The sequence below is a fragment of the Manacus vitellinus genome, unplaced genomic scaffold (genome assembly GCF_001715985.3).
Source record: "Manacus vitellinus isolate BGI_N305 unplaced genomic scaffold, ASM171598v3 scaffold_23_pilon, whole genome shotgun sequence".
Classification (NCBI taxonomy): domain Eukaryota; kingdom Metazoa; phylum Chordata; class Aves; order Passeriformes; family Pipridae; genus Manacus; species Manacus vitellinus.
Genome location: NW_021939718.1, coordinates 11,308,922 through 11,333,697, shown reverse-complemented (window position 1 = coordinate 11,333,697; position 24,776 = coordinate 11,308,922). Strand labels below are relative to the sequence as shown.

Genomic DNA, 24,776 nt, shown 5'->3' with positions numbered 1-24,776 from the left:
ATAGTTTTCAGTTTCTCAGAATAAAAAATTTCCTTGTGTTGTTTCACTGATATTCACACCTGAACACAAGAGATTATTAAGAATTCATCTGATAATTAGAACAGTGTTGGATGAGTTGGAAATGTGTGAATATCATAAAAATGTCATTATTTAAGTAGTAATAACTAGAATATAGCTGCTTAATATAAAAGGTTACCAGATGATTCTTTGTGTATTTTGAACGTGTATGCACCTGACAGTCAAAACCCAAGATGCCATAGGAATTTCCCTTCCCCCTGTTTAGTACCTTTGAAATCCAAAATTGCGCTGCTTTGATGCCATGTTTGGAGCAGTATCCACAGGTAAAGTTACAGGAATAGATTTTGCCTCTCCCCAGATCTCCTGCAGAATTCCAAGCTTATATATGTACAGCGAATTGGTCACTGTCCTACAGCTCTGTATTCCTCTGAACCTGCCTGGTTTACAGACAGGGGTATTTATTTGGCCTAAATTGGAGACATCTATGTTTCCTGACTCCAGAGTAGAAAAGTTTTGGATGAGTAATTCTGATGGTGACTTAGATATGCAGATACATGTGAGACAATTCAAAGGTCTTAACTAATAATTGCCTTTTTTCCTAATTGCAGGGTGATCTGGATTGATGAAAACAAGTTTCTCAAACAAGAATGACAACAGTTGACATACCCTTCGGTGTGTTTTACTGTCAGCTTTGTTCACTCTGATCACAAACCTTCTAAGAACAACAACAAATTCTGCTGACAGACAACTCTCCCAAACGCAGTCAGTATGAAGTCACAGCTGTCTGATGTGCTCACACCCATCAGGCATTGTTAAAGAAGTCACTAGATCACTGAAAGTGTGCAAAATTAACAAATAAATGCTAATGGCATGTACTACTAAAAGTAATTTAACCTCTATTAGTAATGAGTATAATCTAATTGTTTTCTTCAACCTTTAGAATATTGTGACATGCAACTTCCTTATCTGCAGCTAATTGCTCATCTTGCTGATTTAGAAATCTTCTATTACACACAACAGCAGCAGCAGAGCCTTTAGAATTCTTTTCTCACCATCTTGAAAAAAGCTGGGGACTGACCTACCTGAGACCCAAAACTCTAAAAATGAATAAATGTGATATTTTACACAGAGCAGCCCAGGTGTCTCAAGTCCCATATCTGTGCCTTCTCAGCAGCTCATCAGACATCCCTACAGTTTTTGTCCCTGTTTTTACTCACATTGACATGTTTAAAAACAAATAGCTGAATATAACAGGTTGGAGGTTGTATTTTTAGAATGAGAGCAGGGTTATCACTCGCAAAACAAGAGGAACTGTTGAGACAGCAAGAACTAAAAATACTTTGATAAACACATGTTAAAATCACAATGTTCTTTATTCTTTCAAGGGTGACCTTATTGCTATGGTTAGAAGAGATACACTTTCAAGAGTTACATCAGTGCTGACTCAACATTAACAAGCACATGTCATCTAGGTTGTGATCACTAATACTGCACACGATGGTGTGTTTCAGGGGGTGTCCACTGGAAGACAGGGGGTCCATCATGTGGGAGGAGACTTGGTGACACTTTCCCATCTTTTTCTGCCAGGAGCTCTCCCAAACTGTGCTGTTTGGCAGCAGGGGACACTCTCCAGGTGCTACTGCATGAAGAGGATGCTGAAGGCCATCACAACACAGCACACGGCTACATAGGGGCTCTTCCGCTCACCTGGGAGGGGGAAAAACCCAAAAGAAAGATTCAGGAGTGACTAAATAGATCCAGGCTGCTCCTACTCTAACGTGCTAACTATGCTACAGCATGTGCAAGTTCACATTCAATATTTCTGGTTGGAGAAATGCTATTAGAGGTATTGTGTGTTCAGGAAGAACACGTATGGGAGTAGAAAACCCAAATGTAGGATATTGCTACATAAAGACAGAGTTGCAGCTCTTTGCTTTAAGACAGTGACTTTAAACAAGGGCATGTAGTGACAGGACAAGGAAGAATAGCTTTAAACTCAAAGAGAGGAGGTTTAGATTGGGTATCAGGAAGAAATTATTGTTCCCTGTGAGGGTGGTGAGGCCCTGGCACAGGTTGCCCAGAGAAGCTGTGGCTGCTCCATCTCTGGAAGTGTCCAGGGCCAGGTTGGAGCAACCTGGTCTATGGAAGATGGCCAGATGCTTGTCTCTTCTACTTGTTAAAGGAATATAACATTGTAAGAACGTGGAGGCGGTCTGGACCACACATTTCCATGATAAAAATGGTCAACAGATCACAGAAGTTGCATAGACACCTCTATTTCTGACTGTTTCAAACTGGCGTCACAGCTTTTCCAGGGCACACCATGGATGATTTACTCCATTAGCCCACTTATATTTGGTGTCAAAAGCAATCATGAGAGATCTATTCCCCTCTATCTGGTCCACGACAAAATGTTACAGAGGTGTCTTATTTACCAAGTAAACTATGAAAAAAAAAAGGAATAATCTTATGTGGGGAACTGTAACACAGTCAGGGGTTAATAGTAATGTTAACCAGACTGGTACCTATTTACATGAGCACTTCCTCTACTTTATTAGCCAAGTGTTTTTACACTTCTGCTTAAACTTTATTCTTCATGGGTCCACTGACTTCTCTCTGGAGAGACCAACACTGGATGGTACTTCCAGCCCTCAGAACTGTCAGGAAGTGTTAACACTGCAATCTATCTTTAAAGTGAGATTCCTGTTTTTACACATCCAGAAGCACAAAGACAGAGCTGGGGCTGTTTGCTTTAAACAAAATTCAATTTCCCTGTGCTATGCCAGGTCTTTTGTCTTACTCTATAAACCATCTTATCTCGAGACATAGTTTTCAGAGAACCATTAAAGAAAAGAGAATACCAAGGCTTCCAAGTTTAGCATCAAGGTGCAATTCTCATGAAAAAAAATTTTTACCAGCAGGACCTTCAAATACATGAACAACAAACTTTCCACAGAAACAAAGTAAAAAATAAAATAGTTGCAGTGACAGCTCCCAAAAGCAGGAGTGCCTGCCACAGTGACATTACAAGATGTTGGCATGATCTGGCATATATTTAATTAAACTTCAAATAACTGAAGGAACCAATGTCTGCAGTTTCACATCTGTTTAAAATAAATTTTGAGGAAGTCCAACTCCTACGGTTCAGGGTATTACAATATTCATATGGGTTATACTTTTCTGCTCCTAATTTTCTTAAAAGAGAAATCACCATGTGGCAGGATTAAACGTCATTTTGCACAACTCTGTAAATATGTAACCACTTCCCCGCGATTAAGATCTTATGCACATGTGAAAAGGTTGTTTAAACATACTAGGGATGTTAAATGTAAAGGAAACCAGGAGATATTTTCATTTTTAGAAGCCTACGCTTTGTACATGCCTTTGTGATTAACACAAACAAAATGACAGGAATCGTCCCCAAAGCCCATTTTCACCTCTCAGTCTAAAAAAGAAAGTCAAATTGGTCCACTCTAGATGCAAGCTCTAATAGAAACATAGCTAATAGAAAAGAATACAAAGAAGATGGCAAGGTAAGGTGAGGTTAGGTATTCTCTTCAACCTTGAACAAACCCTAAAGCAGCTCAATTTTTACATTTGTTTTTGCTGGTATAGCTCAAAATTAATTTCTGACATCTGCCATCTTCCCAGTATCTTTCAATTACAGCACTAAAATTGGTTCTGCTATGTCTATTATCTAAATAGGACAATATCTGCAATCATTTTAACAACAGGTCTCTTTTTTTGCATCAATGCTGTTTTTACAAATTAAAAAATGTATGTCATGCCCCTCTCAAAGCCTGGGAATGCAGAAAAGGGAATCACACAGCTTTTCTTTAGGTTTAATGACAAGTAAGAAGATCTACAGTTACAAGCTCATAATTTCTGCTCTACATTAACAATCAATTTGAACAACACTGTTTTGATAATGGGTTTGTAATTTTTAAAAATCTTGGATATACCTTAAAAGTTGAGTCTAAACTTCTGTTGCATATTCCAATTTCCCTCTCAAAATAAATTCAGGATAAGGATTAAAATAAATATAAAACCAATGTTAGGGGAAAATGTCAGGAATCAGAGCTGATCAGCCTGTCTGCAGATGTCACTTGACATGAACAGCTTTCTGTAATTTAAAGAGTGCACAGAAGCTGACTAAAGAAAGGAGAGAAAAAAAATACACTTGTGCTTAAACAGAACCTCAATGTATTATGAATTCCATAGTTTTTTATTAATGTAAGATAAATATCTGCCTTTTTTCAGTAGTCCATTAGCATTCCAAATAGACTGCAGTTTATAAGGAATCATTAATTTCTTTGTATGTTAATAAGAATACCCCCTTGGTTATTTCACGTGGCAAGAAGTGCAAAAGACTTCTGAAAATGTAACACCACACACATGAATTGACATCAGAATATGCAGGCTTTCCATGATGTTGATCTAAGACAGTGATATCCGGCCCCCTTATTTCATGAAGGTAAAACTGCAATTTTTTAAGACAAAGGGTATATATGGAGTTCATTGCTACAGGGAAACATTGATCTAATAAATAATGCCAGAAAAACTGCTGGTCTTAAAGATTTAAAAAAAAAAAAAAAAAGAATTACCAATCCTGGCGCACTTCCAGAATATCCCCAACAGTCTGTAAAGACAAAATAAATTCATTAGGCTCTTGGTTTAATAAAATAATCTAAGTCCACTGATTTTCTTTCTTCTGTGCTAAAAGAATCTGAATTGACAGTGGTCTGACAACTTGACCCTCTTCTGGACATCAGAAACTAGCAGATACCTGCTCAGAGGGGCACAGGCTATGAACTACACAAGAGGCAAAGTTCGAAGTCTAGCAAGGTGGGGTTTTTTTGCATGCAAGAAGAATCAAGATGCATTTAACTCAGTCTGCATTCCAGATTAATTTCATCAGAATTTTGCATTAAAGTACCGCACACAGAAAATTATGTTAACAAAAAATCCCCGAATCATACAAATAGTGGGAGTAGGAAATACCAACAGACCTCTACACCATTGTATGTGGGGAACTTTTTGTGTTAAAGGTTTTGAAGTGAGTTTTCCTGCAGGTATGAGAGATGATAAACCCAAGTACTTTAAATTCAATGCTTTTTAGTCTCTCTTTTGCATTTCCCTTAGAAACAGTGGATAAAAATGCCTTTTCTAGCAGGCATTTTTCTTCCTATAGGTGTAATCTGTTATAGAATGCTTGTGTTAAAACAGTAACAAAACTATTCTTATGGTTTGTTCTTAATCCTTTACTTACAATTTCTTTGTTTAACTAAAATAATCTCACACTTATTGCTCAACAGGAGCAAGGCCAGGGACTGCTTTAGGATCTGAGGAGGAGAAGGGAAGAATATGAGGCATCCTGAACAACAAAGCAGCTTTCAGCCTTGTAAATGTTGGTCAAAAATGTTCCAAGCTTGTCTGCAGGAAGGTTTCCTTCATAATACGTCTGCTTACAACACAGTAAAAATGCCTGAATTCAACTATATTGTTTATTTACAGATTAATGGAGCAAAAAAAGAAGAAAGTTGATTACTCTTCCTCCTTCTCCTGATAAATGTATCAGCAGTAACTTCAGCCTGTGTTATTTGTGGGATTTTAACTATACCTGCAGTTCTCCAAGTGCTTTCCCACAGTGCTCTGAACTCACACTGACAATGGCTTGATTATCTGTCCTTCCCCTTTCTTGGGCTCTGGCAATTGCCTATTTTTAACGTGGTTAAGTGCAGACAGGTAGGAATGGGTCCCTTGCTCCTGCATCTTCAGTAGACAACACATCCTGCACCTTTTAAAATATAATTTCTGTGCTACATCATATTTTATGGTCTCTTTTATGGCCTCAGTTTATTTAAACATCTCTATCTCTTTCCATTTAGCAGCCTCACCTTTACTTCTGAAATAAAGACTGGGTGTCAGGCAGGTGAGAACCAAGTGAGGCAGCAAGTGACCAAGGTTTTCAAAGTGAAAAGCTTTATATCCAATGTACCTCTTGCTGACCAATTCATCATGAACAGCATTTCAGCATTTCCATTTCTAGAAAACAGGCTTTTTCATTTGGGCTTTAGATTGTTTTACCTCAAGCCAAATACATATGTATATGCTTATACTTATGTGGCTTTGACTTTATTTCTGTAAAGCCAAAGCTCTTTTTTTTCTGCATTTATGTAGCTCCACAAGCAGAAGTAATAACGACTGCATGTAGAGCACCACACTTTTCCAGGCTAAGAGGTCGTACGGGAAATCTGAAGACATCTAGGCACTTTTTGAGGATGCACACAGGTAGAAAGGCATTAATGTGTAAATCTTACAGAGCAAAAGACACAGCCCCACATTACTGCATGGGTAGCACTTCAGGTTCTCAAAAATATTGTCACTCTCTGTAAAACTGGAATTTACAGATTGTGTGCTGCAAAACCAACACAAAAAGTTCCACAGCCCTGCTTCTCATGCTGCCATCTCTCAAAAGCCTGCCCAGGAAGGAATAAACATTACTGTTCCTTTCATGTGCGACTGAAGAACCTTGCCTGGGAAAAAGAATACTAACTCTTTCAGGAAGTCTAGAAATACAATGAATTTGCCTCGCAATCTCAGCAAGAGTATTTGCTTCATTTTCTCAGGGTTTTTTTGGCTGTATGTAACAACGTGAAGTTATTACTGAAGTAGTGTACATTGCTTCTAGCCCTCAAGGAAAATACAAATGTCTGATGTGGTAGGTACACAACAGAATACGGGTTTCATCAGGTGCCCTTACTGCAGTTAACAATTCATGAACTTAAAGTCACTGATGGGGGACTGACGAACCTTTACACAGATGACAACAGCACCTTTTTAAGCAGCTTGTGTGCCACTGGAACAGCTCAGAACATCTGTTTGTTCACATACCCTGCTGCTAAGCAGAGGCTGATTGAAATCAGGACCTTCTAAACAGCTACAGTAATATCGTCTGGATGAACTGGGGAGCTTACACTGGTGGAAGAACCCTGTGCAGACCTTCTGCTCCCCTGGATTTTTCCATTAGTTTTCATCTCAGGTTCACAACACTCAGCTCTTCAAGTCAAAATCTGTTCGCTTTTTACAGAAATGATGCTGCCTTGAATGAATCTCCTCCAAATAATTCTTCCTGAAGCAACCACTCTAGGTAATTGCACTGTTCCTTACTCTCCTCTTCATGTTCCTATCCATCCTTGTTTGGAGGCAGGTGAAGTGTATCAGTCTGGCCTCCACACCTGCTGTTTTCTGGCAGCCACAAGCCAGATGTGCACAAGCTGCTGCCTATTCCTGGCTTTCAGTGTTAGATGTTAAAAGCCCTGATCATGAAAGCGGCATTGGTTGTCTGGCGAGCAGAAAACCCAAATAAATAAAACCCATTAAGTTGAGGAGCAGTTAGTGGGGCCTTAGACTTCGACTGCTGAACTGTGTATGTTGGGAAAATGCAGCTGCCACGTGTTCACCAGGACAACCCCAGTGCCACTGCAAGGAGGGAGTGTGAGAGATACCCCACTGAAATGTCTGTGGAAAATCAAAGGGAATCTCTGCTGCACATAAGCTAACGCATCTTTCTGGCTAGCAGAGAGGAGGGAATTATGTTGTAGTACACATTCTCCCCTAGTCAGCATGAAGCAGTAAATCCCCACTTGCTTTCTCAGGCTTAAACAGGACAAAGCACATGGAAACGCTTCAAGGCATGTCAGGGAGAATGAAGTTTTAAAATTTGGCTTAGCTTGGTAGGAACAGATAGACTTTGGCAGAAGTGAAGGGGATGAAATACAGTGTTAAGAGGATGGGTGACATCACAACACTGTCTCTCAACCAACAGAAAAATGCTTCTTCACTTACTGTCAACTCATTTAAATCCTCACCAAAGTCACCACTCAGAAACAGAGTGAATAACTATCAACATTCCTCCTCTCTGTCACTTTAATATTTTATTGCTACTTTTTTTTAATGCCATTAATTTGAAGCAGGAATGATGAGGTAAGCTCATCTCTGTGGTAAAATGAAATATCACCAGAATTTGTTTTATCCCATATGTCTAGATGTTTCCATCTGAGCATGGAAAATGTCAGAGGAGAGGGACAGGGGTTTAACAGCATAGAGCTCCATGTAAACATCCACCACACAGGAAACAAATTTCATTGCTTCCAGGCCAAGGTTTTATTTTCCAGTACAAAACAGTCTACATACACATATATGTATAAAACAAAATAGTATGTCCAACATCTATATAAATACAAACCTACAGATCAAACGCTCAACTCCTCCACTGTGTCAGCACCCTTTGAAACGTTTTATGAAGAGTTTTCTATTGTGCTCCAGACAGATTTGCCTCAAGAATAAACAGAGTAACTCCAGATTAAAGGAAATACTCCCTGCCAAGAACAGCACTAAAATTTTAATCAGTAAAATAAACATTCTTACTTCTTACTGTGTATACCTCATTGACTATTGTGTTATCTTCCACCAGCAGACACCCAAACTCCCCTCCCTCTCCCACTCCCTGTCCTTCATGAAGTCATCCTTTCTTTCCATCTTTACTTCTATCCAAAGAAACCTACCCTGTCAGTGGCAATTTCATATAAAAGGACACAAGTGTTTTCGTGTTAGAACTCCCAAATTTAAAAAATCTGGCATACTCTGGTTATCTTAAGATGCTAAAAGAAAAAAACCTGGGTGATAAAACATCAACTCCAGAGGTTAACTACAACAAAGGTTTTCAGAAGACACTGAAGCTTCTTCGTGACAAGAGTCTACTTAAAACTTGAGAATTCTTCTGAAAATTAAATGCAGAAGTGACAGGAGATACTTAGGGAAAAGGAAAATTTTATTTAGCAGGAAATGATCTAATGGAAAAAAGTGGACAAGTCAAACACCCAGCACCCAAAAGCCTGTCTGTTTTTCCACCTAGAACATTTCCAGCTAGAATTACGTCCTACTTCTACAAATACTATCTCCTTTCTACCAACCTCAGGTGAAAGTATTATGGAAATACTGTGGACAGCCTCAGTGGTTTCTATGTCATAATAGCCCAAAAATTACTTTAAAAACACTACAATTAAATGATTACAGTTGATCACAGTTAAGAGTGTCCAAAGGACACAAAAAACATAGGTTAGGTTTGTAGCAACTTTTAAATACTCTTCTGGAAATTCCTTCATCTTAGACAATATAAACCCATGATTTAAACAGACCACATATAAGGACAGTGTTGCTTATTTTAAAAAATATTCTTAGGGGTTTTTTTAGTTACAAATTATTGCTAAAGCTGTGTTTCAAACTTGTATCTCCAGAACACCTGTCTTGAAAACAAACAAAAAACCGGCTTGTGCTGTTTTTTTACCCACCCTAAGGATCAAAAATAAATCATTGCAACAATAGCCACATGTAGAAGAATGTTTCCTTTCTGGATCTCACTTCTGTATCTTTAAGAAGCATCTAACAACAAAGCTATAAACCCAGAAAATTAATAATGCAGTACTACTTAGGTTAGTTAGCTAATAAATTATTTCAATACAATTAAAGCTAAGGGCTGGCAGATACCTTATTGCGCTCTATTGTAATGTACAAAACGAAGATTTTTACTTCAAAGAGAGAAATTTTCCAAAATACTATTTGTATTATCACAGACACAATCAGAAGGTATTAAAAAGTTAAAACCACATAGCTTGTACATTTGTAAAATTATCAGACTACATACCCAGTTTTATTTTTGTCCAGTAAGCTGGGAGCCAAGGATCTGATATAGGCACAGGTACATATGAGCAGCAAGATTACAGTCAGCAGACTCTGGAAGTTGAAGATGGCAGACTGTGGAGGAAAATCAGAAGATAAAAATTACACCTTTGCAGTACAAAACTTTCCTCACTGGAAAAAAATAGGTGAACCCATTAAAACTAAAAATGAAACGAACAATGACGATGAGCCAGAAAATCTTTGCATCAGTAGAATAAGGCAGTGGTACAGAAGATGAAGACTAATTGGTGGTAAACCAGTGGCAGCCAAGACAGAGAACAACAAGAAATAGGTAGGAGGACTGTTAATATACCCCTTTATGAAGACTACATGACAAATTTATAGATTTATAGAAACACAGTCAAGCCCATCTGAACTACAATAACTGATTACTTTTATTTTCAAATCACATTTTGATTTTTGATTTAAAACATCTTTACTGTAAATACATTTTTAGAAGTGCTAATTACATGGAAAATGCTAGACAAATGGAGCAATTGCCTTTGGATTGAGAAATAAAGTCCTATTGTTTGATAGTAAACAATGATCTGCCTAGTGGCAGTAAGAAGCAATAATTCTTGAGAAACTGATGCAATACTTGGCAATTTAGTAAATTTTAAAGTATCAGTAATAGGCAGCAACTGCATATCAAAAACTTTTAAAATTTTTTTTATGGTTTTGGGGTTTCTTTTAACTGTCTCAACTGGCATTTAGTCAGCTTAACAGCACCAGGTAATAAGGCAATCGCTTACTTCAAAAAGCTTTATTTTATCTTCACTCTGCTTCCCCCATTTGCAAATCCAATTTAGTGTAAACTCCAAAAAAAAAAAAAAAAGAAGTCAAAGCAAATACAATAAATTCGCTCTTTGTTCTGGAGTTCTGATGAATTTACTTCTCATACTTTTGCATGGCTCAACCCAGATGGCTGAGTAGTGGTATTTAATTAAGGGTAAATATTTAGCACTTAGGAAGCGCTGTTACATTGCAGTTTCCCTCTCCAAGCATATTTTAGAGCACATCAGAGCCCTCATTTCCACAGCCTGAGCCACATCTCTGTTGATGCATGCGTGCTTTCTCCCTATGTCACAAAAGTCTAATGTTTAGAAGCTCAGATAATCAAGTTTCTCTACACAGTTAAGGAGAATTATAAAGGAACATCACAATACTTCAGTTCAGTGTGGCACAAACAGCAAAACTGAGAGACAAGCAAGATGGTGTAGTAGAAGCAAAGCCACTGGAACATCCACAACCCTTCTGATATCAAAAAACCTTGTAACAAAAAAAAAGGCCAAAAACTTTAGCTTATTTAGAAATCCATGAAGCAAAAACATAAAATGCATACAACTGCCAGCCTGAATAAGTGCATTAGAAAGGGTTAGATATCCAGATTAATTTAAATATCCAACTTAACGGGGTCCAAGAGGCCATTATGTTAAAAGGAGCATCACAGAGAGGCTTAAAGAACAACTCCGCCTCTGCACCCTGTGTGAGAAATTTCAGCACCCCTGAAATCCAGCATTTCTAGGATGATGGAAGAGGGGACATTACACCAGTGACCCAACACCCAGCATCAGCCCTTGGGCCCAAAACATGAGGCTTTTTGCTCTTCTTCTGAGCCACGGCATTTGCTTAAGTCATGTTTAATTTAGTATTTTAACCTAACTAGGTATCACTTCTGTCCTGCCACATCATAAATAATGGAGAGTATATTCACAAAGCACAAAACACTGCCCATCATCACCAGACTCCTGTGCCTCTGTAGGTGACAGGACGTTTTGCCAGCTCCAGAACCCAGGGAACTCTGGATTCCCTGTAGAGGGACCTGTTCTGTCCCACAGGACCCTGAGGGTCTGGGAACATGGCTGCCCCTCACCATAGCCAGATATTCCCTATCAACTGATTAACTGGATCAGTCTCCTGGGACAGGCAGCTGCTCTGCACATCTCACAGAGCCCCATTCCCAGGAATTCCTGCAGCTGCTTCCCAGGGCGGCACTGGGCACCACAACACAGGGAAATGGCACCAGGGCACACTTGCTTCCCCTTCAGCAGGGACTGTAAACGAATACTCGTGAAATGTGTGCTTACTCCATCAGCAGGGGCAGGGTATAATTGTTCTTTGTTGAGGTCCTCATGTGTTCCTGCAGACATACAATTACAGACCCCCTTCCACTGGACCCTGCCCTGAATGACACCTTTACCTGCACATCTGGACACGAGTGAGCATACTAAAACTGGTCTACAATTTTAAACTGGAAATGAAAATTTAGTCCTGGATTAGATTGGCTTTGTTTTTTGCATCCCAAGTAATTCTTACAGCCCAGCTGAATTCACAGAAAACAGTGACTTATATCTGGCTGCTTCAACTGGTGTAATTAAAAGCTGCTGTGAGAGTTTTAAATTGCTCAGAATCCTTTTAAAAAACACTGCTTTCACATACTGAGCTACTTGGACAATGTAATGTAGGTGGGTTGCAGTTTATTTACTTCAACTGGGTTCCTCTGATCCAAAAGTAATTAATCAGGCTTAAAGTAGGTCCTGTGAGCTTCATTCCCAGTACAAAGAAATCTCAGTACATGGAGACACTGATGCTGTCTTTTAGGCTGTGTCCACATGTGGGTGAAACTACAACTCACTTCCCAAGACCCACATTCAAATGCAGAAAAGAATCAGCACTGGTATTTTATTCTGGTTTTAGACAGTGCAAGCTTTAATTTTACAGGCTGAAATTCCCTGCATCTGCATTTGGTACATTTCTGACATGGTGGAAACACCTGAGTGGTTCCACTCTGTGTCACCTAAGTAATCACAGCCCCTTGATGCCCCTCACCTGCAGCACTAATGAAGCTTTGTATCCTGAAGAACGTGCTAGAGTAAGCTTTTTCCAAAGTCTTTAGAAATTTAAGAACATGGACTTCAGCTCTGAGAGCTACATGCCCAAAATCCTTCCCAAAATTAAACCTTTAAAAAAAGACATTAATATTATTTCCTGATCATAATGGATCTTAGTAAAAACTCCATATAGTAAACCATAAAGAATGATTACTCCTGAAAGTTTTATTGTGTTTGGATTAGCAGTGGTGGCATATATTAAATTAAATACTAATGGGAATATACAGTAGTTGGAAACCAAATGGCACACCCAGGGACATCTGAATGTATTTCCATCTGAGTATAAATGAAGTTCAATATACTTTAATAACTGTCAATTCAAAGTTAAAAATTACTTATGTGGCTGAAAAAGGGAATCGTGATTGGCCACAACATTTGCACAGGCCTTGTTAACCTCATTCTAGCCAATGTTGCACCTCCTCTGATTTAATCAGCATTAAATTTACTACACTTGCAGAGAGAGAAGAAAAAGAAGCAGCTCAGAGTTCTGGATATCAACAGCTCTTGCATTTTATAAGAATATTTAATTCAATTCACTGAGAGGATACAGATCATTGACTGAATTTTCAGTGATCACTGGTGAATGTGTATTCAGCCTCAGCAGAAACAGCCATAATGGATGCACTAATTTTAAACATGTTTCTGCACTGAAAATAACAGCCCATGGACAAGACACTAATTATTCCACCTCTGCAGTTCTCATTCACTCCATCACGCCAACATTCTCTGCTGCAGACACGGCTCTGTTCCATGTCCTTGCAGACAACACTAGAGTTACCAAGTGATGCATTTACTGAGGCAACTCTTGGGTAGCACTGCAATAAATTACATTGTAAGTTCTGTTGTAACTCTGTGTCACAACGGCCCTGCTGACTTTCCCCTTGCCTCATACACTTTTGTTTAAAACAAACTCCTTGATACCATGCTTCCAGGAGAAATAAAACATGCAGGAGAACATAAACCCCATGCTGTTTGTCCTACTGGGCTGGTAGGAAGCCTAAAATAAAAGCTCTCCCAGTTCATCTCAACAGGCTTAACATCTAAACTGAAGTTTAACCTCCTCTAGACTTAAAGTATTTACAAAATTATTCTGTCTCTGATTGCAGCGATTTCATCCGTGTGTGTTACAAAAGGAGAGGCCACTGTAGCGCCATTAAGTTGCTAAACTTTGTCCTGTGGTTACTATTACAATAATCAATTTATGTGGGCAAACACAGATAAATTACTGGAATATTCTAAAGAAAGTATAACCTCATTTGTGTAACATGCTGCAGAACATTCGGTCTTTCTAGAACAGTTTTATTTTCTGTTTTCCTCCTTAATATTATAAAATTAATGGATGATAAAGTGTTCTGGGACCAAAGAAACAAATACTGATAGGCAGCTAAATGACTGGGTTTCCCATATTAAGGTGTGAGCAAGAGTTCACACACTGAAGTTAAACTGTAGTTAAGCAAGAGCTGATAAAAATCCCATCATACAAAAGGGAAATCAATCTATTAAATTTTAATGAAGTTCTCACAAAGCTGAAAGAGAAAATGCTTATTATCTAGGGTTTCCATTAGGCACTTCAGTTCTTATTTCCCCAGTTGAAATCAAATTTTTAGGGGAATAATATTGAAAAAAAAATAACAGGAAATAAAACATGTGGGACTACTCACAACCTGGAAGTCAAAGTAATTGCTAAGAAGTAATTAAAACATGCATCTAATTTTATTATTTTCCAACCTATTAAAAAAATAATTATTTTCACCACTGCTGCCAAATGCAGCCTGATAAAAATGAATGGAAAATGAGCATTTGTAAAAGAGGCATGATAATTACAGCTATAAAAATACACAAAAAGTGCAAATTAGTTAAGTTTGAAGTGATTATAGGCAAAATTACACTACAAAACTAAGCAAAGTGTGTTTAGAAAAAACTGGTTTGTGCTTAATTAATACCCAAATACTAGCCAATTGCAGTTACTGGTTGTTCCAACACAAATATGGAGTTTTACTCTGGATTTACAGCATATTCTCCTCAGTATTTAGTTTCTAAAGAATTTAAGCATAATGTTTAACCGTCATTCACATTTCTGTCTAAAATATGTATTTCTGGACTCATAAAATTTAGGCTAAGCCTTTATTAGAGTAGTAGGGAATCTTTTCCCTAGGCATTTATTGAAGGAGTACATTGGCTAATTTAAATGGCAAGCCCAGCATGTAGGAACTGACATGTAAGCTTTTCAGTCAACTGAAGACTAATATATCTATTTAAAACACAAGCCATCTCTTTAAACAATTAATTAACATACGGAAACAGTTGCCCTCTCCCATAAAAGCTCTCTTTTAATTTTAACACATTTAGGTTTCTTACTGCAATTCAAATCCAAAGAACAACAGTGAAAAGACACCTCAAGATGACGATGCTGAAACTCCACTCACTTGAATTCCTTCCTCTTTTCCTCACTATCTTGTTCGAAAATTGAACTTTTGGTATAAGCCTCTAGCAGACAGAGCATTTCATAAAAGCGTCTTACAATAAAACTCAAAGTGACTATTAACCTCTTTTATCAGGGTCAATGTAACACAAAGGTGTGCATATCCAGACATTTACTCAAAACCCACAGAATTATGGTAGATATGCCAGTAAAAACTTAAAGTGTCTTTTCCCCCAGGTCTCCTTTGTAGATTACATAGTTTGCAATTTTACAGAGACTTTTTTTCTCCACTTTCTTCCCCCATCAGACAAAAGGAATACTTTATATAACCCTTCTATTTAGGATGCTAAAGCTAAGTATGTTCTCCAGAGTAAGAGAACATATTTAGTAGTTTCTGTAACTATCAGTGGTGCAGATCATATTCAGTCATTGCCACAGAGCTTTCTGAAAGGATGTAAATCTTGATTTGTAGCTCTTTCACCTTTCCTTCCCTAAAAACCATAAAAGATTTCTAAAGTGTAGTGAAACAGAAGGAAAAAAGTTATATATATATATATAAAAAAAGACATCTCCCACACTGCTCTCCTTTCTGAAGTTGCCACCACACTGCTTAGTTTACCTCAAAATTTACTGGGTAAAGTTATAAAAGCTGTGTATGTGAATGGAAGACACAAGAATCATTATAAAGCACATTTTGAATCAGGTGACACCCTCACTCTAACAAAAGCAGTGTGCAAAAAATATGATTTTATAACGGAAGGTGCTACAGGAATGTGCACATGGACACGGGAGAAAGTCTAAGTTCTCAAAAAGAAACATATTTTAATTTACTTAAGAATTAAAAAACAGAACCACAAATACTTTATATATACTGTTTACTTTTTCTTTTTTTTTCATTAATGGTAGAACTATCCCTCTAAAACATGAAAAGCAAGTAATTCTGTATCAGGAAAGAACATACTTAGACAAGAAGCCATGAAAGACTCTGTTAAGTGTCTGATGTCCTATGGCACTGGGCAGGTTCTCTGCAGGTCTCTTGTTTGGCAGAGTTTGGGTGCATGGTTTGAATATGTAGCGTCTGGAAGACAGGTAATATTTTTCAAAAAATTCTAGGAGTTTCTACTTTATTTCCATGGCCACAAGACAATCATAAAATTAAACTGTGTAATTAAATTTAATTGTTCAGCAAAGAAATGGTTTCTCACAACCAGTGCCATTCCTGGGAAAAACTGTAAAAGCAGACTCATTGCATCCTACTCTTCCCAAAAGAGATCAAGAGACACATCTCACTTTGGCAGAAGAAATAATTTCGTCTGTTCTACAATTACAGAAATAAAATATTCATCTGAAATTATAGGATAAAAATATCTACACTGAACACTTCAAGTTACATATTTTCACACCACAAAGACACCTTAAGACTATCAGATGTAGCAGATGTTTTTAAACCTATGTACCTTTCAGCCATGATAAAAAGAAATCTGAACCAGGATTGATTACTTCTTGTAATACTCAATAAGCAAAACACAAAACTTTGTCCTTGAAGATGCCTGAGAGCTCTTTTTGCAGGACAGTGTCTCGGGTTCTGGTATGCTTATATCCGATGGTTTGAAATAATATTTACTAATGACTGTTTTTACAATTGGCTCTATGAGCAATTCCCATTCCTTCCATAAACACCAACCTAAGAGAGCAACAAAGATCACGACAGAAATGTTTGTACTTGTGGAAACTTCTCAAACTGATTTTTTGGGCAGTAATGTGGGGCCAAGATCAGGTCCAACCACAGGGTGAGGGGGAAGGAACCATTTTTGTGACGTTTTCTGCAACTCTTAAAATTTTCTCCATTATCAAATTTTGTTTGATTGCAACTGCACGTTTTTGCTATGAAGAGGAGCAGCTGTGTTCTCCCTCACAGTCAAGTGTGAGCTTAAAAGTGTCTTTTTTTCCCCTAAAAAGCCATGAGACCAGAGGTGGCACCACAGAGAATCCAAAATCCTGGATATGCCATGAGGGTTGTTGCTCCCCCTGAGGAAATTAAAACTTTACAAAGTCTGAGTAACCTCATTTTCACCTCCCTCACCATAAAATCATGAGAAAACCAATCATTAGAAGATTCTTTTGCTTCAGGGTCCTTGAAGCACCACAGAGGAACAGGGAACATGGACAAGTGGAGAAAGTAATTCTCACAAGATCTCATGTACTTGCCATAATCTTGTTAGAGATGAGCATTAGTATTTATTTTTTAATTATTTGTATATATATTTTATATATAATGCAAACCCATATATTCCCATATAAACATATATAAACATATAAACAATATAAGATAATAATATTATTAAATACTTGTATTTAAGAGTTTAAGTGAGAAACAGAAATGTCTCACTGAGTTCTCTTGCCTTTTTGTACCATCTCAAACCCTTTAAGGTACTATGAACAACAGAAAGGTGCTGTTATAATTCAGTATATCTACTTTTAAAGGCACTGACTAGGGATGTCTTGTTTTCTGCATGTGTGTTTTAGATATCCTGAGATAATTTATGCCTCTTATCACAAAAAAACTCCCTTTGTTCACTGCTCCAAGACACAGATAAGAACAGGTTCATCTAAAAGATCTGCCAAGGAATGCTCAGGTGAGCAACGTCCAGTAATTTTCTGCTGGTGACAAGGTCTGGAGCACAGGAAAGGAAAAAAAGAAACCCTTTGGTTTTTGCACTGAGCTATAAGAAAGTTCAAGAGATATTTATCTTTTCTATAAATACACAGGAAATACAACGTGATCCCTGCCCATAGGAGGGGAGGACCTTAAAGGATCCTTAAAGGCCTCTTTCAACCTAAGCCATCCTGTGATTATCAGAAAAATGTTGAAAATTCCCATATTAAAACAAAGTTACATACAAACTTCAATTTTACGCAGGGAAAACTTATCTTGACTCAGTTATTCCGTTGGTTTCCCTTTTAATTTTAGAATCATGTATCTAAACCACTCGTATAAACATTATACCTATATAAATACATAAACCTTGCCTGAGAAAAAGTATATCACTGCACAGCTCTTAATTATGACACAAATGCAAATCCCTCATTTGTATTATCCGTCCACAGAATGGGGAAAAAAAGCAGGAAGAATATAAATAACGAAGTCCCTCTAGGCCAACTCTCTATATAATGAGTATACATATACACACATTTATAATGAGTACACACATATATATATACAAACATACTCTTTATGTGTATGGCTTTTATATAAATAAATATATATATTAAAATATATAAGTATATCCATATGTTTAATTACACTTACATGGATCTGTATATTTTATATATTTATATTTATATATGGATTATACATAAAATAACCACATATAAGCATGTGTTTATATAATCACGTATAAATTTATAAACATACGAAATATATTAATATATACTTATATGCATAATACTTTAGATTTGTATTGTTTTATTTTATATATAATTTAGATATTATTTTATAGATAATAATTTGATGACATAATTTATATATTACTTTTTAAATAATTATAATTTATATATATTCATATATACAAAAACATAAGTTATATAGACCATGAACAGTTCTCAACAGCAGATGAACCTTGGTCTCTGACGGTACCCACAAAACCGAGGAAAGCAGCCAATGTCAGGGTTCAGCTCACTGCCCAAGTTGCGTGACGTCACAGATCACATCATGACGTCACGCAACCACTCCTGCGTCCTACACCACCATCATGACGTCACGAGCTCGTGAAAGACACAAACATCCTCCTGTCCTACCCCGCACGGGCCGGCACAGACACAAAACGTGTCTTTTTTCACCCAGAACCGTGACGAATGCCCGCTTCGCCTCACAGCCGGCAAAGCCTCAGGGCCGCTCCGCGCCCGCGGCCTACGGCACGAGCGGCCTCTCTGTGGCGCCGCCAGGCCCAGGGGGTCCGTGGGTATGCGGCGTTGCCGGTGCGGAGGCAGGCGTGCGGGAAAGGCCCGCGATCACCCAAGACTGGAGCAGGACCCAGGCTTACCATAGCGCCGCTCCGCGCCACACCACCTTCCAGCCCTGCTCGCAGGGCGGAACCGCGCACAGCGTGTCCTCACAGCCTGGGGGCGGGGCCGCCATTGCCACTGGCTGATGCAGCAAGAAGGCGCTGCGATTGGTCGCAGTAGCAGGCGGGGGTGGGACGAAGGGGGCGGACGTGGCACTGATTTGCTGCCGGGGCGCAGGCGGAAGCGGTGGAGCGGGAGGTAGGTTCGGCGTCCCGCCCTGCCCGTTGGGGGGATTGGGCTGTGTGGCACCTGGACTGGGGATCCGAGCGGTGATCCACGGGATGATCCACGGGGTTCACCGCTGTCCCGTGCCAGGATAACGCTATAACGGCGATCAGTAACCCCTCACCCGGCCCTGCACCTCCGGGCACACCGCAGCCACGTGTTTTATTCAACGTCAAAAGTGTGGGGGTTTTGGTGGTTTTTTTGGTTGCTTGCTTTGTTGGTGGTTGTACTCGGGGTGTGGAGGTCTTTCTTCGCCCTCCGGCCCCTGCGGGCGTGAGCCCTGTGCTGCCGAAGCCTTAATAACATAAATAACGCCTTAATGAGGCTAGTTTTTTTAATTAGCAGCTTCTTATATTTTCTTCTGTTGTTCCATAGGCACAATCCAGGCTGGCTTTGGAGGCTACCACAGTCTGCTCTGGTCTCTTGTATTTTGGCTCCTATTCCCTGTTTTCCCCTTGCAGCAGTTTTCATCCTCTTGTCTGTAATTGCATTTCTCCAAGAGTTTTTGAATTTGTTGTCTTAAAGGTGCTTTGTGTCCTCATCATGAACACGGTGTATTCTTTTGGTGACTGAAGACACAGAGTAATTAAAAGAGCTTAGGTTTCCAGTCATACAGACCTCAAAAAGCATTCCTTGGTTTTCATGTCTCTGTTCTCTCTGTTTCAGCACCGAATTGTTCTTGTTTGTCTGCTCAATGTGGAACAGGTTTTGCTTTTTCCCTTCGTCAGGGGAAAGTTTTTTCACCCTAAAAATAACGTTCTGGGATAACATTTTGGGATAACATTTGACATTATTCCTGAAGCTGCTGAGAGTTTGTGTATAAAATATGTTTTTGTAGTGGAATCAAGGCAGTGTTCCCATAAAGCAGAGGATTTTAAGGCAAGTGACACATACACAACCCACTTAAAATGCTGTTGATATCTTCTACAGGGCAACTTCGCTTGCAGTAGTAGCTTTGGTCACTACAGTTTACATTTCTCTGATCTCAGATTTGTAGTCCCCAAACATGTGACTGGGATGTTTTCAGCAAAATCAAATGTAGAAGCTGAAAATGAAAATAATGTTTCAGCAAAAGCAGATGTAGAATGTCTTGTGTGGATTTTCTTGCATAACTTGCTTTTCTAACTTGTGGGTTTCAGGCACTATGTTGATTTTGGATTTGTTCTTACTTTTCTCTAGATTGTTTAAGTTCTAGTAACTATGAAGGCACATTAATTTGCAAATTCATCTACTGATTTAACAGGTAATTAGCAACACATATGATCATTTTCTCATAATGTGTTCATACATCAGTATTTTCTGATATTTCTTACTCCTTTTCTGATACTTCTTATTCTGTTAGTGAATTAACATTCATTGAGTCTGTTTCTTGTCATCACCTGTCAAGGCTTTGGATTAAAAAAAGCCCTAAATGCAGTAAGTTCTAAACCCAGCTTTATTATCTAGGATAACCTCACATTAAAGTGCTTGAATGATGTCACATTAAGGGACATTTCTAAAGAGAAGGAAGTTGTGACTGTAACTAGTGGACAACCTCTGCTGGTCACCATGACCCAAGATTTTAGAGACAATAATATCTTTGAACTTTTCTTCTATGTGTCTCTGAGATGGAAGGAGAAAACTCGGTTGTTTTGCCTTTTTCGATTCACTTTTGGATGCTCAAATGTGAATTAGCTACTCAAAAAGTTTTCTTGTGACGTCCAAGGAGAGTCCAGCTGTCAGTGCATGGTCACACCACAACCTTCTTTCAGGTTGTCCCCTAGGTTCCTCTAGTGTAGTTTTGTTTACAAACATGCCCTATATGATAAATTTTTTATACTTTTTTCCTGCTTCAGTAGTTTCTGGTGAGCTTCTGGGTTAAATCCCTTGCAGATTATTGTGCTCATGGATGTGCCACGAGTCCTGCAGGGTCACTTGCTGTTTTGTCTCTGTGCCTGTTTCTGATGTGCTTGTTATCTTTCAGTGCCACTTGAGGATGAAAAATTTTAATCCCTCGCTCTTGTCACCTAGGGATTAGCAGTAGGTGGAGGTTGTTTTTTAAGGGGTTATTTTAGAGCTCAGGAGCCCCAGATGAAAAAGCAACACAGGTCCTTGAAGAGTGGGTGGAATCACCCAGAGTCTGGGGTGAGGTTTTCAGGGACTCCAGTTATTACCTGATTCTTCAAGGTTAACAGGAAGCAGCTGTGATTTCTTCATTGATATACCTGGCAAAAATGTGGGGTGCTTGTTGATACTGTGTGGAACACATAAAATCATGTGCATGAGTTATGATCTGGACTAACTTCATTAGATAACCAAGAGTCTAATTTAGACAGCTGTTGTAAAATGCTACTAAATGGGTCTTGAAATGATATTTTTTTCCCCACCAAAAATGGAGTTTGCTCTAGTTCCATCCCTGACTTGAGCTGTATCCTTTTCCTTGGTTAAGAAACAGTGGCTTTCAACTCCTGCTAATTATAATCAGGATGTCTTTGTGGATTTTAGTCTTCCCCACCTCCTTTATCTCTGTAGATGAGGTGGAAAAAAAGGGAAGGTGGAAAAAACCTACTGTGATTTTGAAGATTATGAGTGGAATGTTGTATCAGATAATGTAATGGTAAAGGACTGGTGTCCAAGATATGTCAAGACACAAAGGAGTTACTGAATTATGTTTAGTACCCTGTTGACACGAGCTCAGGCAAAATGTAGAAAATAATTACAAAACAAATTACTGTTGTTTGCTGATCTAACAGAGTCAAATCTGATCAACACGAAGAACACGTCTTACAGGAAAAGTTCCAAGTTGGAAAAAGAAGGTTCATTGTATGTGTGTGTCTGGGCAAGGGCCTCTGGTGTTACTGTCTCTTAAGGCAGACTAGTGATTTCACAAAATATTTCTTGATTAAATTAACCAAATTTGCAAAGCATGGAAGAATACTGGATATTTCTGCATCTCCTCTGCAGACTCTCAGCTGAGTTTTCTGTGAAGGGGTATCCTCCAACTGAGCAGAGAGATAGAGCAGAGATTGTGACATAAATAGTAACAAAGGGAGACCGATATTGTGTGATTTTAAGAGCAGAGAGACTGAGAACTCTTGTGCCCTTGATCTAGACATCAGCCAAATTGCTGGCTATCTTGGGGCAGAAATAATTAGAGGAAGAGTGAGGCTATATATCCTATCACAGCCTGCATTTGTTTTTGTTTGGTTGGTTTGTTTTTTGGTGTTTTTTCATTTGTTTTTGTTTGTTTGTTTGTTTTGGTTTTTGGTTTTGGTGGTTTTTTGATTGTATTTTTAAAATTATTCTAATGATTATGAAAAGGATTGTTTGTTTACAAGTCTACAAAGGGGTTATAGTGGCCACCCTTTTCAGCACAGTAGCTGGACAGGAAAGAGGGAGCCTGGGGCTTTCCAAATGCCTTCAGCTGTGTCAGGCCTGAGGTGGAAACCTCACAAAAGCCTGAGGAGGGATTTGCCTGGCTGAGCCAATGAGCAAAGATACAATGGTCCTTGGAGGCAGCCAACTGTGTTGTGTGGGCTTATATTAAATTAAATTACCCCAACTGAAAAACTGGTTGTTAATTTGCAGAATCCAGCATGGCCTGGGCAGAAATGTTAATTTTGGTGAAAGCTGACATAATTATTTTTGGAGATAAGAGGCAAGGAACCAGGTGAAGCATCCTGTGTGTCTTGGTAATGAACCTACTTGACTTAAATCTCCTGAAGGAAGTATTAGACAAAAGGTTTTTTTTTTTTTCCCTCTGTATTTGTCAAAGTCTATAGGTGAAAAATGTGCTTTGTATTTCATCGTTTTTTAAAATCTTGGCTGTTCCACAGATTTGTTTTATTAACCTTGACTATCCTAAAAATATTTTTTAATTTTCTTTAAATAAAGAGGTAGAGGAGGAATTTTTAAAGTATATATTAATAGTATATGTATAGTATGTGTATATTTTGCATAGTGTGTATATATACTTATATAATTTATGTTGTATATATATATTTCATTAATTTCAGATTCATGTTGTGATTTTGGCCCTTTTGATGGTAAGAAAAAAAGGGAAACTTGTAACATTGAAAGAGAAGAAAATGTATTGTGGGAGTACTTTACCTAAAACTGCACTGAAACAGTTTATTTGGGCTGTGGAGAAGTGACTCTTGTGCACAAAGAGTTTGTGCACAAAACACTTTTGTTTTTTTTATACTCATGTATACCTGCATTAATTGAGTTCCTAGGCTTACATCATTAACACAGCACCCTAAGACTCCTCTGGTGCTTCAGACTTTACATTTTAAGATCTCAAAACTCTGTGTAACTGGTAGAGTGTCAAAGCACTTTTATGCTGGATTTTCCTAATGAGTGCTTAATTGCCCTCTCAGCTCAAGTGTCAGTGGCATTTTTCCCCTGGTGTGTCCCTGCTGTGTCATGTGCAGATTTCATTTAAAGAATTCTTTAGTAGATGTGAGGCAAAACTAATATTGAAAAGCTGGTTTCCTGAAGTAGACTCCCCGCTTGGCATTAAGTGTCTTGGGTAAGGGTTAAATTTTTGAGAAGGGTTTTGTTGGTTTGTTTTTTTTTTTCTTTTTTTTCCTAGTCCACAGTAAGAACTATCACATGAAAGAGTTATGAAAATTGCTTGGAAAAGCAGTGAGCTGATGTGTCTGGAGAGGCTTTATATTTTTTATGTACAGAACTTAAGATACAAAAAGCACAAGGGACTCCTGTGAAGCTCTTTGTGGGTTCTTTCCTCCCTGAATGTGGCTTTTATTTGAAGTTCTGATTCACTACAAGCTCATAGATTCATAAATGATGGCTCAGGGTGTAAATTCAGTGGCCACTGAATTTTCTGTGGAACTGTGTCCTTATTTTTTTATTTTTTTTTTTTTCTTAGAACAAAGGTTCTTGTTTACTCAGTGCTTAGTGAGGTTATGGGATTTGTGTACTGGTGCTTCTGCCCTGTTTTGGTTGGTTACGTGTGCATTATCGTGTGCATTATCACAAAGCCTAAGCTAAAGTGGTGGCTGTGGAAACAAGTGAAATAGGTATTCAGTGTATATGTCTCTTTGCCTTATCTTCAAACTCCGCCTAATCCATCAGAAAAGTAATTAATGTTCAATGCCAAGTGACAAACATGGCACTTAAATTTAAGTGCATCGAAAGTGAATAACTCTGTTGTGAACATCTTGTGAATTATTTTTCATGTGGGTCAGACAAAACAAAGTGAATTACAGTTTTTAAATTAATAAATTTAAGTAGTGTGAGCTCTTTGTTTTCAGGGAGCTCAATGTTGCCTTTTTCCAGTAGATAAATAGTGAATGGAAAGAAAAACATAATAAAACTTTCGTTAAATGAAGACTGGGTAATGCAGAATTTTCTTCAAAGAAAGTGCCTTAGGAAACAGTTTAGCAAGATGAAGCAATTTAGAGCCTGAGCCC

At 38.3% G+C, this 24,776-nt stretch overlaps 2 protein-coding genes across 4 annotated transcripts in view; one reads left to right on the top strand and one right to left on the bottom strand.

The window, feature by feature from the left end:
* Positions 1-1,372: 1,372 nt before the first annotated feature.
* On the bottom strand, positions 1,373-19,220 carry TMEM167A (transmembrane protein 167A). The gene is made up of 4 exons (XM_008923069.3): positions 19,116-19,220; positions 9,725-9,834; positions 4,623-4,657; positions 1,373-1,725 (listed from the first exon to the last, which is right to left on the bottom strand). The coding sequence occupies exons 1-4, from the start codon at positions 19,116-19,118 to the stop codon at positions 1,655-1,657; spliced, it is 219 nt and encodes a 72-aa protein (XP_008921317.1). The 5' UTR covers positions 19,119-19,220; the 3' UTR covers positions 1,373-1,654.
* Positions 19,221-19,313: 93 nt separating this feature from the next.
* Positions 19,314-24,776, top strand: part of XRCC4 (X-ray repair cross complementing 4) — a 140,013-nt gene continuing 134,550 nt past the window's right edge. The window contains exon 1 of one of the 3 annotated variants that reach the window (XM_018072869.1): positions 19,314-19,335. The gene's annotated coding sequence lies outside the window, so the exon portion shown is untranslated. Of the gene's footprint in view, positions 19,336-19,741; positions 19,888-24,776 lie in introns of those variants that run through there. The other 2 variants (XM_018072871.1, XM_018072870.2) reach the window with 2 other exon arrangements.

What these genes read in the sequence shown, in the direction of transcription:
- TMEM167A (XM_008923069.3), bottom strand. An exon ending in CTGGACAAAAATAAAACTGG is followed by an intron (nt 4,658 to 9,724) that starts GTATGTAGTCTG and finishes TTGTCTTTACAG; the next exon opens with ACTGTTGGGGATATTCTGGA. An exon ending in CTGGAAGTGCGCCAGGATTG is followed by an intron (nt 1,726 to 4,622) that starts GTAATTCTTTTT and finishes TCCCCCTCCCAG; the next exon opens with GTGAGCGGAAGAGCCCCTAT.